The 13,429-nt window shown below is 48.2% G+C and overlaps 1 protein-coding gene across 5 annotated transcripts in view; it reads right to left on the reverse strand.

The window, feature by feature from the left end:
- Positions 1-13,429, reverse strand: part of GREB1 (growth regulating estrogen receptor binding 1) — a gene marked incomplete at both ends in the record, with an annotated part of 69,096 nt that overhangs the window by 25,406 nt on the left and 30,261 nt on the right. For 3 of the 5 annotated variants that reach the window (XM_079721524.1, XM_079721523.1, XM_079721522.1), the window contains 6 exons: positions 1,250-1,365; positions 2,732-3,071; positions 8,719-8,855; positions 10,300-10,495; positions 11,872-12,052; positions 12,777-12,974. In XM_079721524.1, the coding sequence (XP_079577650.1) occupies positions 1,250-1,365; positions 2,732-3,071; positions 8,719-8,855; positions 10,300-10,495; positions 11,872-12,052; positions 12,777-12,974 (1,168 nt within the window). The remainder of the gene's footprint in view (positions 1-1,249; positions 1,366-2,731; positions 3,072-8,718; positions 8,856-10,299; positions 10,496-11,871; positions 12,053-12,776; positions 12,975-13,429) is intronic. The other 2 variants (XM_079721526.1, XM_079721525.1) reach the window with 2 other exon arrangements.

Here is a 13,429-nt window from a genome sequence, read left to right on the forward strand (position 1 = left end):
TGGAGGTACCGCTCGCGCTGGGGACCGGCACCCTGCCTTCCCATTAGGCCCCTAGGACTCATGCAAACAGAGAAGCAAACAGCATCACCGGGACCCCTGAGCAACAAAGTCTGTTTGACTGCAAGTCTCTGGGGGCCCCTGCCATGGATTTAGCCCTGCGCTGCTTGGAATCAAAAGAACCCTGACTTTCAGGTCAGACAAAAATGAGGCTTGAACCCCAGCCCTGCCACTTCCTGGCGACAGACCCTCGACAAGCTGGGCAACTTCTTGGAGGCTCAGATTTTTTTCAAATGAAAGATGGCCATGAATATTTAATAACCACCTACGTGCACTGTTGGGAGAAATATATGTAATAAGTGGATATTTGATTATTCCATCAACATTTAAAATGTGCCCAAGACTATGTCCCATGCAAGGGAGAGGATGGTGATCAAGTCATCGCCATACTGGAAACGAGAGTCTGCCTGGGAAGACATGCCAATGAGTCACGACATACATGGAGGAGGGGGCACAGAGGGCAGGCTGGGGCAGGGCTCGGAGCTGTGCAGGGGAAACAGCAAAGGGCTTGGAGAGAGGCAGATGGGGGTTGCAGTTAGGCTTTTACTAAAGCAAATGACCTTTCACTTGCTCATCTATAAAACAGGGTAGTAATACTATGGTCGTAAGGTGCAAATGCTAGATTAAAAGTCTAGCCCAGTGCCTGATACAAAAAGTAAATGCTTGCTCAACGTGAAGATAGACTAAGACATTGTCTTAGTCCTTATGGAGTTGAGGAATAGAAGACTTGATCCGTGACACGGCAACAACTGAGGTTGAACCCTGTGCGGACACTTTTACCCGGCCCGTGAGCACGCGGCGCGAGGTGGCCCCCGCCTAAGTGTCGTGTGGCCAAATGGCAAGAAGCCAGGTGGCCCCGGAGTCCGCCATGCAGCGCACTGGCTTAATCTCTGTAAACCTCATCAGCTACAGGGCCTCCACCCATGGAGCCCGGCAAGAGTCCCCACATCCACCACCACGAGTCCGGGGGGTGCCTGTCTGAGAATTAGGAAAAGCTGCCCAGGCCTCAGGCGCATTTCACTGACATTTGCTGGAAAACGGTCACCATAAAGATACACATCTATGATGACTTTGATGTGAATGCATTCCCAAGAGTCGGGCAGGGGAAGCTTGACCCGGCAAAGCCCCCAGCGGCAAGCCCGGGCAACTGGCTCCTCAGAGACCCCCAGGCGCACAGTCCCTCCCCACTCACCTTGGTAAGGACTCCCCATGTGGGTCCATCCCACTGAAGATCAGGATGCAAGGCAGGCCCTCCAACTCCAAGTATGTCTGAGGCCTCCACTCCGCATCCTCAATTTTCTGCCACATCTGCAGGTAATTAAAAAGAAAGCCGTAAGACTTCTTACTTTCCAACCAGCCCATCTCCAAGGGAATCTTGATGTCCTTCTGCTGATTTAAAGCCCTTGCAATGCCTCGCTGGATTTTTATCAAATTTAAACTGCAAATAAGCACACCACTGGCTTCACCACAGGACTCCCAGCCACACAGAACACTGCCTAGCACTTATCAGCTGTTCAGGAAATATCTGCCAACTGACTGACTGATTCTTTGCAAGACAGTATAGATCCTCAACTGTCTAACGTTTGGTACTATGTTCTCTCCATTGTGGGGCCGTGCCTTCCCAGTGCCTTCCCAATTATCCTCTCAGTATTCTTACCCTAACCTTTTGCATCCTCCGTCACCTGTACGTTTAGTGAAAGGCGATTATGGTCCAGGCACTGGGCTAGTCTGGGGGGCTGAGATGTGTGGGGCTGTCCTTGCCCTCCTCTGCTGGGGGAGGAGCCAGATGACAGGCAGGGAAAGCAGAACCTGCCCCAGGTTGGGGGGGACGGGGGGGATAAGTAGGGGGAAGGGCAGCTTCCTGAAAGAGGAAAGGACGCTGGGGCCTTCCCTGGGGGCGCAGTGGTTGAGAACCCGCCTGCCAAGGCAGGGGACACGGGTTCGAGCCCTGGTCCGGGAAGATCCCACGTGCCGCGGAGCAACTAAACCCGTGCGCCACAACTACTGAGCCTGCGCTCTAGAGCCCACAAGCCACAACCACTGAGCCCGCACACCACAACTACTGAGCCCACGAGCCACAACTACTGAGCCCATGTGCCACAACTACTGAGCCCGTGAGCCACAACTGATGAAGCCTGCGTGCCTAGAGCCCGTGCTCCGCAACAAGAGAAGCCACCGCAATGAGAAGCCCACGCACCGCAACGAAGAGTAGCCCCTGCTCACCGCAACTAGAGAGAGCCCGCGCGCAGCAACGAAGACCCAACGCAGCCAAAAATAAATAAATAAATAAGAATTAAAAACCAAAAAAGACACTGAGTTGAATTCTGCAGATTGATAGGCATCAGCTAAATAAAAAAGAAGAAGAAGAAATGAATCCCCAGAAAGAAATAAAATCAAGCTACAACCCAGAAGTTTGAAAGAGCAAGACAGTGTGTTTTGGGGGTGGTGGTGCAGCTTTTATAAGTAATGTGGTACAGCTGGACTGAAAGCCACAGGTAGGGACGTGGCAAGAGAGGCAGCTGGAGGGGTGGCCTGGTATGCAGAGGCCACGATGGACCTGTGGACCGGGATGGGACCTTAAGGAGTTGGTCGCCACCCCACTCCCTCTCCTCCCCTCCCCCTGGTGGTCCCGCCCCACCGCCCTCCCGGGAGTCTATCCCCACTCCTGTCCCACCTTGAGCTGCTTCAAGAAGTGCTTCCCGATGGTGATGCCAGAGCTGGGGCTGCCCAGGATGATCTCAAAGTGCTCCTCCAGGGCCAGCCGCGCCCGCACGTGGGCCAGCCGTTCGTAGGCCACGGCCGCCAGCGGGGAGCAGGGTACCCGCAGCAGGACCATGAGCCCGTGGCCGCAGGGGCACTGCTTCGGGGAGTTGAGGAGGTTCTGCGTGATCTCCAGCGTCTCCACCGACGTGTAGTTCTTCATCTGAGAGAGGCCGCTCACGGCCATCATCGCGGCCGTGTAGTGCTGCACGAGAACAAAGGTCCTGATCACCGCGCTGTGCAGGCGGGGGAACCTGCAAGGAACAGAGAGAGCACGTCGTGACCCAGGGCTGCAACCCCAAGGAGGCCGGGAGAGCTCCAAGAGAGAAAGGCCTTCCCGGGGCAAACAAGTAACCCAGACACCTGCCGTCTCGGGCACAGGCAACTCCTGGATCACAAACAAGTGGTGTTGCCTTTGGAAGCTGGTTGTTTACAACCTGAAATTGAAGTCTTCCTTAGAAGTCAAGTCAAAAACTGCTTTATCATTTCCAGCTGAGAAACAGAAGCGAAGTTTTGCTGTTGCTGCTGGCTCATACTAGCTGCTCAATAAAGATCTGTTCAATGACCAGATGAATGAGTAAAATAAATGCCCATCATGAGCTTAATTTATGTTTCCATGAGTTAGGTAATTTGCCCCAGGTTCCCAGTGGCAATAGAAGAACCGTCAGTAATCAGTATGTAAGTGCAGCTACCACTTACCCCTGATTTGGGGGGACCATCCTAAAGGCCTATCATTCATTTCATGTACAGTGAGTTATTAGAAATGTAACTAATGTGATTTTAACTTGACAGATGAATAACACATCCAAACACAGCCAGTCAAAGCAAGAATCCTAGTTTTTGTTTCAGAAGCTGTGGTCACATGAAGGGGGAGACCCCTCCCACAACTACGTGCACTGCCAGAGCAGCTCTGACCACTGTGCCAGAGACAGACCCCAGAACACCACCAGAAAAACCCAAGTCACGGTATGTCACTCTGTGTTTCTCAGTAGGAATAGACAAATTGATGTTCCGTTTATAGGCAATGCTCTTGGCAGTTTATTTAGATGGCATGAGTCCCCTGACTCAGTGGCTTTTTGGAGCAAAGATAAAGTAGTTTCTTGACCTACAAAGATAGGAACCTTCCCACGGCCATGTCATCCTGTGAGTTCTATCAGGGCAGCCAGCTCACCCTCCAACAGCATCTCTGGTATCTTCTCCTGCCCATCATTATACTTTTGTTCATTCTTTCTCCTTGGCACTCAACTACTTTATGGCTTCTGTGAACTGAAGAGTTGGCCTGGCAAACTTGCCAATACCAGTGCTGTCTTGGGAAGGCATTAAGGGTCTACAGGCTCTGGCACAAAGGGGACCAGTGGCCCAAGCACTGCTTTACCCCGACCCTGGTGCACTGGCCAAGTAGTGCCCAGGAAGAAAGAGAGCAGAGTGGGAAATGCATTGTCTCCACTCTCTACAGCACTGCCCCAGCTGTGGTGGCCCCTTGTCACCTTGAGCAAGGTAAGAAGAGCAAGTTGTCACTTAGGGAGAAGCACACTTCTCCCCATCTCCAATATCTGCTTTCAACTCTGCTCAAAGGACAAGCAGAGACTTCTGCTTCTGGCCAAGACAGAGTAACAGGGACCAGATTTACTTTTCCACCAGAAATAACTAAAAATCTGGATGAATCTATGAAACAACAGTGTTTCAAGACACTGAGCAGTGAAAGACAGTGATCCTTCGAAATGGGAAAGAAATTAGGTGAGCCTCCAGTTTCTACCTGGAAAGCGTTCCCAGGATTGCTCAGGAAGGAGGAACCCAGGCAAGCCCCAGTGTCTCCCTGAGTTGAGGAAAGATCTGGAGTTCAGGGAAACCAAGGCAGCCAGAGTTCATGGGGGAAATTACCAAAGAGGAGAGAACTGCATGGATAGAGAACTCAGGAGAGCCGCAGAGGGTCCCACTCAAGTCCTCAGCTAAGTAGTAATCAGCGCATATATGTGAGAAAACTACCCAAAGCCAAGAAAAGCACCATCCAAAAGGATTAGAGGGAACAATACTTCAAACTCACATAGTGCTTGGAATAGTTCCTGTTCCCATCACCAGTGTGGAAGATATCAAAATTCATGAAATATTGTAGAGTACTTAGAGGGTTTCACTTCAGTAGTGAACAAAATTAGCCCTAGACTAAAAACTGCTCTGGTCCTGCCTAACAAAGTTTAAAAGCAAGACCTGAAAGAATTAAACTGTTTCCAAGTAACTTAACTGTATCTCAGAACAAAGCTTAAGAAGATTTATAGGAATACAAATATATCCAGCACCCAAGCAGGTAAAATTCACAATGTCTGGCATCCTCTCAAAAATTACCAGATACGTAAAGAAGCAGAAAAATACAACCCATAAAAAGGAGGGGGGAAAATCAACCAATAGAAACTGACCCAGAAACAACACAGATGACAGTATTAGTAGAGAACATTAAAACAATTATTATAACTATATTCCATATGTTTAAGAAGATACAGGAAAAAATGAGCATTTTAAATGGAAACATAAAAAAGACTCAGATTCTAGAGATGAAAACTAAAATGTCTGAGACAGAAAAAATACTGGATCCTGAATTCTCATGGGAGCTACCATCTTGGTATTTGGCCTGGCCCTGCCAGCTACAATGGATCAGTTCAGGAATGGCTACCTGACCCAGGATGGGTCATCAGTCTTTTCCTGGGATTTTTCAAACTATTTATAAGAATCAGTCCCCTTCTAGAAGATGGAGAATATGAAGTTCAGCAGCAGCTAAGGATGATGTTGTCAGCACATGGAAGAAACCAGTGTGTGATGAGATACAATAAAGCTAACACAGAGAAAAATACCAAAGACAAGACAACACAGTCTTGGCAGTGTTTAATACCTAACTTAAGTTGTTCCTGAAACCAGCTGCACCTGGCTCTGTGGTTTATTTATTCAACCTCTCCTTTTATTTCATGAGTCAGTGCATTCCTCTTCCTTTCCTAAAGTAGTTCAAGTGGGTTTCAGTCACTTGCAAGGAACAGTCCTTATTAATAAACAAACACAAGTAACAATTTATTATCAATTTGTCAGTGTGTACATTCATGTATGTGCTACCTGAAATTGCCTTTCTTCTTCTCTTAGGAACTTTGTTATATGACTATTTTGCTTTTGTGAAAAATAAAAATATAAATATAAATAAACTGGATGTGACTGACAGCAGAAAAAAAACACTAGTAAACTTGAAAACATAACAATAGAAATGATCTAAAATGAAACAGAGGGAAACAGAAAATAATGACTATAGCATCGGAGAGCTATGGAACAACTTCAAGTAGGCTAATATACGTACAACTGGATTACTCTAAAAGGGGAAAGGAGAGATGTAGAAAAAGATTTTTGAGGAAATAATGACTAAAATTTTTTTGTATTTGATGAAAATTCAATTAACTCAAGAAACATGAAGAAAACCACACCAAGGCCTATCTTAATCAAATTGCTTAAAATCAGTGATAAATTTAAAACATTTTGAAGTAGTCGGGGTTGGGAGGGAGTGTTGGGGAAGAGAGGTCATTACAGAGAGAGAAACAAAGGTGTTGATAACAGCAGACTTCTGGTTTGAAACAATGTATGTCAGAAGACAGTAGAGCAACATCTTTAATACTTTGAAAGAAAAAAGTCAACCTAAATTTTATACCCAGGGAAAATATCTTTCAAAAATGAGGCAAAATAAAGACTTTTAAAGACACATAAAAGCTGAAAGAATTCATCACCAGCAGACCTTCCCTCCAAGAAATGTTAAAGCAAGTCCTTTGGACAGAAGGAAAATGATGCCAGATAAAAATCTGGATCTACACAAAGGAATGAAGTATTAACTATGTGCATAAATAAAGAAGGAGGTTTAAAAAAATATTCTTATTTAAATATCTTTAAAAGATAATCGACTGCCTAAAGCAAATGTGATTTATTGGGGAGTTTATAACATATATAAGTACAATGTATGGTAACAAAAGCACAAAGCCTAGGAGGAGAGAAATGGAAACATACTATTGTAAGAATCTTATACAGGAAGTGGTACAATATCACTTGAAAGTAGACTGTTCAGGCAGGTTCAATGATTTGTCTAAAGTTAAAACTAATAGGGGCTTCTCTGGTGGCGCAGTGTTTGGGAGTCCGCCTGCTGATGCAGGGGACATGGGTTCGTGCCCCGGTCCAGGAAGATCCCGCATGCCGTGGAGCGGCTAGGCCCGTGAGCCATGGCCGCTGAGCCTGCGCGTCCGGAGCCTGTGCTTCGCAATGGAAGAGGCCACAACAGTGAGAGGCCCAAGTACTGAAAAAACAACAAAAACAAACAAACAAAAACAAACCAACAAAAAACTAATAAAAGAGTAGAGCCAGGATGTCTGGTACCATGATCGCTCTGGCCTTCTACCAGCTGTGAGAGCTCGCTCCGTACAGTTTAGTAGGTCTACTGTTTTGGGCTTAAGTGACCAGGATTTGGTCTGGCTTCACTACAAATCCCCCACATGACTTTGGGCAAGTGACCTAACCCAAGTCTTTGTTTCTTTCTCTGTCAAATGGGGGAATAACAGTGTCTCCTATCTCACTGTGCCATTGTGAGGATTATATTAGGCAATAAATGGAAAATACTGGCCCAGCGTCTACAGATCACTAAGCACTCAGCACACGTTTGCTGCACGAGAAGCTGGGGAGCCAGGCAGAGAAGCAGAGGCAGGACAAAGGTCAGTTCTCACAGCCTTAGTGTAAAATCTTGGAGGGTGTCTTCCCTCAGCAAGGATAGGAGAGCTCGGCCGACCATCCACGAGTTGGAGAAGTGGCCTGATTAAACCCATGAGCATCAGAGCTGAAAGGGATTTAGTTCCCCAAAGGGTGCTCTGCGGAACACTAATCCCCCGAGACAGTGGAGATGCTGCACGCTCTAGCCGTCTCTTGGAGATTTATAGCACACATGGCATATTGAAGGCTTTGAGAACTCTCATTGGGAGAAGAATCCTTTGTTAAATGTAAGGTTTATCAAACACACATGACCATGGAACCCCTCGTGACATAACAACTATTAGCATCCAGCAGTATAGCCTGGAACACAGCTTGGGAAGTACACGTCTAATTCAATCCCTTTGTCAGCAAGTGAGACAAATGAGGTGCCATGAGGGGAGACGGCAGAGCTCAGTTCAACGCCCACAATTGGCGGCAGAGCCATTCATTTTGTTTTGTATTAGACAGTCTGTAAAACTTGGCCTGGCTTTTCCACGTATAAACTGTGTGGATGTCGGCACTTAACCCCCCTGAGCCTCAGTTCCCTCATTTGTAAAATGGCAGTGCTGATATCCACCTCAGGGGTCTGCTGTGACAGGGTTGAAAAGGTAGCAGTGACTCTGGGTTCACACCCAGTTCTGTCACTTGCTAGACATGTGGCCTGAGAAAGTCATGGGGTCTCCCTGAGTCTCAGTCTATTTGCAAAATGGGAATAATAATAGCAACTGGCTCAGAGAGGTCGGGAGGACTAAATAACATAATGAAGGTAAGGACAGTGACTGGCACAAACTAAGCACACAGTAGGTGACATGCAAAGGAAATAAAGACAAAGCCAACTGACCGCCACTCTCTCTTCCTTTACACCTTTTGCTATCTTACCTCCCATTTTCTTGCCCTCCCTTGAGTCTCAGACATGCAATCCCACATTCTAGCATATTTCTGCCCATTCTCATCTCTCAAATTTTCTGGAACAACATCACCGGCCCAAAATGCAAGACGAGAAATAAACCAGGATCCCTTTAGCGGAGGGACTGAGTCACCAGGAAGGGAGAGAGGTGGCTCCCTCCCTGGAATTCCCTGGCTGCACATTCCTCACCTTGACCTTGACTATGGAGCATTTTTAGTAACTTCAAGAGAGACGGGTACCTTTTTCCCAATGCGGTGACCATGGCCTCAAAGGAGCTGTCGTATCTCAGCAAGGGGAGGCTGTGTCCCGAGAGGGTGGATTCGATGAACTCGGACAGCCCGAAATACTTCTTATTCTCAGGATACAAGTCCACTCCCTAAAACAGAAGAGCATCGGTCACGCAAACATTGCCTTTGTGGGGACTGAAAGGGTCACGTGCCGGGCGCACAGACGACCTGGACAGGCATCTTGATCTGAACTGTGCTGACTCTGCAATCCCCTGGATGACGTTTTACAACCGTCTTTCCTCTGCGGCCCCAGAGCACAGAGCACAGAGCACTTCACGCGTAAGGGCCGGCGCCTCCCCATCAGTCAAGACCTTTCCGTTCAGTTGACCCCAGTGCCTTTGCCAAGAAGAAAATCAGCCTCTTCTTTTTTTAAACACACAACTTCCTTTGTTAAAATTGCTTCTTTCCAACAATTTTAGCTGGTTTTAGGAATAGACAAATCAACTGTTTTGCATTCAGCTGCTATTAAATCAGCAGAAAGAAATGCATTTATCCAACCAATTTTACCCACACTGATATAAAATTCCTCCCAAACTAGCATCAGAGCTTATCAAACGTCAGAGCACAGCAAAGTTGGGGGAGGATGCTAAAATTACAAAGGCATGAACTTCACCCTCAAGTAGCACAGTGGTTAAACATGAGGGCCGTGGATTTTGCTGGACTGGGTCATATCCCGGCTCCAGAACCTTCTAGCTGCATGGCTTTAGGCAAGTGGCTTAACCCCTCCCCTCTGCCTCATTTTCCCCATTTGTAAATCGGAAATCATCCTAGCACCTGTGTCTTATCTCAGTTCATATGATAAAGCACTTAGAACAGTGCCTGCCTGGCTCGCGGTAAGCGCTACATAAAAACAAATGCCGTTGCTACCTCTGATTCTGAATCGGCCGGAAGGAAGCCAAGCATCAGCACCTTTAGAAGTTCCTTGGATGATTCCGAGACACTCCGAAAAAGTCCGCAACTTGATGTCTACTTATTGCCTGTGTAATTAGGTGGAATCCAACCACCAGATTTCTCAAATTACCAGAATGACTGCTGTCTTCTATTTTGATGAGAAAATGGCAGGTGATAAGCTGAAATAAAACTCACCAGGGTTTGTGGACGTGTGTTCAGTTTGAGGAAGGAGATTTGAACCTTGCTGCTGAAGGAGGCAGGGGTAGGAAAGACAGGAACATTTCCAGGGCTTCTAGACAAACTTAGAGTCACCCCATGTGGAGTCCAAATCCCCACAGCCCTGTACATCCAACACCAGGAGAGCAGGTGTTCAGAACGCTGCTCAGAGAGCTTCAGTGGCCAGAGAAACAGTAAACCAACTGTGTTGCATTACATGGTCTAAGATAGGGAGCCAACAAATGCACACAGGAAGGTTTCTAAAGACCAAGAAGGGTTTAAATCTAACCCTGGGTAGAATCAAAGATCCAAGGAGCTGGAACCCACTGACCCTCAACTGGGCTAGTCAGTCAGGTCTTTAGCGAACAGGATCTCTCCCAACGCAAGGTCATTGCTACAGTGGGCCCAGCAGCCTGGGACACTCACATTACTGTAGGAGGCCGGCCAGTGTATCTCGTTGTAAGGACTGATGAGCGTGTGCTGGGTCTGCAGTGCGTATGGGAAGGAGGTCACGTGGAGCATCACGATGTTGGGGGCCTCCTTCACCTCCTTGCAGTTGAGCAATCTGTCCACCAACCCCACGGACGGGTCACTCTGGGAGTAGAGGTCATGAACAGCGCTACTGAGAGAGCAAAAGAGGGAGAAGAAATGATAAGTGGAAGGGCAAGCACTGTCCCGTCATTTGACGACAGTCAAGCAGTTGTATCAATTGACAGCGAGCCTCCCAACGCTGGCAACAATCGAAGCTTAGGGCTCTGCCCATGACTAGCAAAATGAAATTTTTAAATATGACTGCACTGCAGGTACCCGTCAGGGACCCCCCTGAATAGTCATGACTTATTAAAAGCTTGGCTGGGGGAACAGTGTCTATAGAGGATTGCTTGCAAGATACACAATCCACCCGCTTCTCTAGCACCGGAATGCCCACCCAGGAGTTGTCAATGAGTCTCGCCTTTTCTCCCTTGGCCCCATCTGACTGTACACCTGCCTCCTTAAATCCTTTTCTACAACAGTCCTACTGATCTTGAAATGACCCAAAGAGGACATAACATGGTAAATTCTGTACTAAATTTTAAAGTATAGGATCAGGAATGGGAAGCATCTTGGACAAGGGGCCGAGGAGACAAGTGCGTCTCAGCCTTTCTCAGTGGGTCAGTGGTCTCAGCATTCTTGTCTGTAAATCTAGGGGGACAGGAAAAAATCAGTGCCTCACCTTTCGGGTGGCAGGTAGCCACTCTGAGAAACCTACCCAGCAAATGAATATGTACAATTTAGCTTTGTATATACTTCAGAATGTTCAAATTCCCCCACGCCCATACATGGACGCGAGAATGTAAACCCTTTAACTGGGCAAACCTTAAGGCTCTGGCCAGCCCTGAGCTTCTGGTCCTGCGCTAAATCAAAGCCTTCCTCCGATACCCGACCCACAATTTTCTTTCCCTCCTCATCCACGTCAGCGGCAGTGTTTAAACACACAACCCCAAGGCCAGTCTCATGGAGATGACCAATCCTGGTAAACACCCAGGAATCCTGCCAGACTCCAGGCTTGACACCATCTGAAACTCATCTAGATTTCTGTTCATTTGAATTGAGAAAGTAAAATCTCCCCCGGGAAGGGCACCAGCTGTGACCCATGGTGTCCAGAGCCAATGGGGCTCCATTAGGAAGGGGCCCGGGCGGAACTACTCCCATCAGGATCCCCCTTCGGCACCTGCTGCTCTGCCACTGATACCCTCCCTCCCCCACCCCAGCCTGCGACACTGAGCGAGGTGCTCCCCTTCTCTCGTTTCCATGATGTTACCTTCCAGAGGCTGCACTAGATGATCCCTCGGGTAACTTCCGGCCCTAAGGTCTGAAATACTCCCGCAGCATCTGCCTACAAATGCCAAGCCCCCAACACCATTCATCTTTTTAACACTTATACCCACAGTATTATCCATACATATTCATTCAAAGGAGGGAAATGCCAGCCCTGCCATGTGCCAAAGCCAGTCTAACCTCACGAGATCCCAGTGGGCGTGGTCATGGATGAGGACGAAGAGCGTGTGTGGATTCTGAAAGGAGTTTTGCAGAAAGGACTTGAACTTCGTCTGCGCCTCGGCATCCAGCTTCAAAACATACTGCTCGACCCTCTGCTTGGTCACGTGCTCCTTTTCCAAGCCAAGCTCCAGCAAAACCCCTGCAACACGGTGAAAATACATCAGCAACTCCAAACATGGTCATGAGTTTTTCACTCAGCAACAGACGCTTGAGGAGCATCTCCCATACGGCAGGCTCCTGGCTGGGACTGGAGGCTACAGGGATGCAGGAGGTACGTGTGAGTCAGGGAGGTCGATTCCCGTGCAAACGACTGTCGTGTCACTGCCTGCAGGAGCAGTGCCTGGAGGTGGGCGTGCTCCCCAGCGTGGTATGTACACAGCCCACCCAGGGGCACAGCAAAGCTGCCTTCGTGAAGCAGCTGATCCCAGCATGGGTGACTGGAAGAGAGGGAAAGGTCCCCTCTCATCCACTGAAATCATCTCCAGCCTGAATGCCCCCAGGCCTTAGATTAGAGCGCTCAGAGTGAAGCCTCCGAGTGAAGACACTGACTCTCTGTGTGGTTCGTGTGTAATCCCCTTGAAAGCACAGGGAGAATACATTAAGTCGAAGCCAGATATCGGGACATACTTCACTGACTTGAGTGGGAGGGAGGGAACACCCAAGTCATGTTCTACCTTTAACAGATTATAAAATAGTGGACAAGTCGCTTCCTCTGGGCATCAGTTTCACGAGCTATGAAACCGGGGTGTTAATACGGCACCCTCTACTTTAGAAGTAAAGATGGTGTTAGAATCCAAATCCGAACGCAAACAGATCAAGGCTTCTCCACACAGACATCACACTTGCCCCTGAAAGGCCCGTACCTGAATGCCAGACGTGGAACAGGGTCTGCTGGTAGGTCACTTCTGAGGGTGGAATACAAATCAGAAAGTCCACCTTCTCAAAGGATCCTAAGTCCAGATTTTGGGTGCTGGAATCTGCGATTGAACACACGTGGGAGAGGAGCTTCTGGGCCACGGCCAGCTGGAAGGGCCGGATGCGGTGAGGCTCCAGATGGTAACCTGGAACCAGAGCCCCCATCAAGGTGAGGTGCACGCCAGCAGATGGCTACAGCCCTGGACCTCTGCTAGGGCATCAAGCAGGGGGCCCCCCGTCTAGCACACAAAGTGATGAGGGAATGGGGAAAACACCAATATTCATTGAGCGCCTGCTCCGGGCTACCCACCGTGATGGTCATTTCACACCCTTTTCCTAATTTAAAAATAAAAGGATGAACAGCACTCGGGGAGCACAGAGGCTGTGACCTATTCCACCTGGAGGGGACAAGGACGGCATCCCAGGCAAGCTGATGCTGAGGTTAGATTTTGGAAGAGGTTACAGGTTCTCTGGAAGAGGAGGAGACCATCACAGCCCTTCAGGAGCTTAGAATGAATAAAGTATTTCAACAATGCATCGACAAACTGGAAATCAACAGAGAAATGTGCCATCTCAGGAAAACTGTACAGATGTACATTTC

This window comes from Hyperoodon ampullatus (assembly GCF_949752795.1).
Source record: "Hyperoodon ampullatus genome assembly, chromosome: 15".
NCBI lineage: Eukaryota > Metazoa > Chordata > Mammalia > Artiodactyla > Ziphiidae > Hyperoodon > Hyperoodon ampullatus.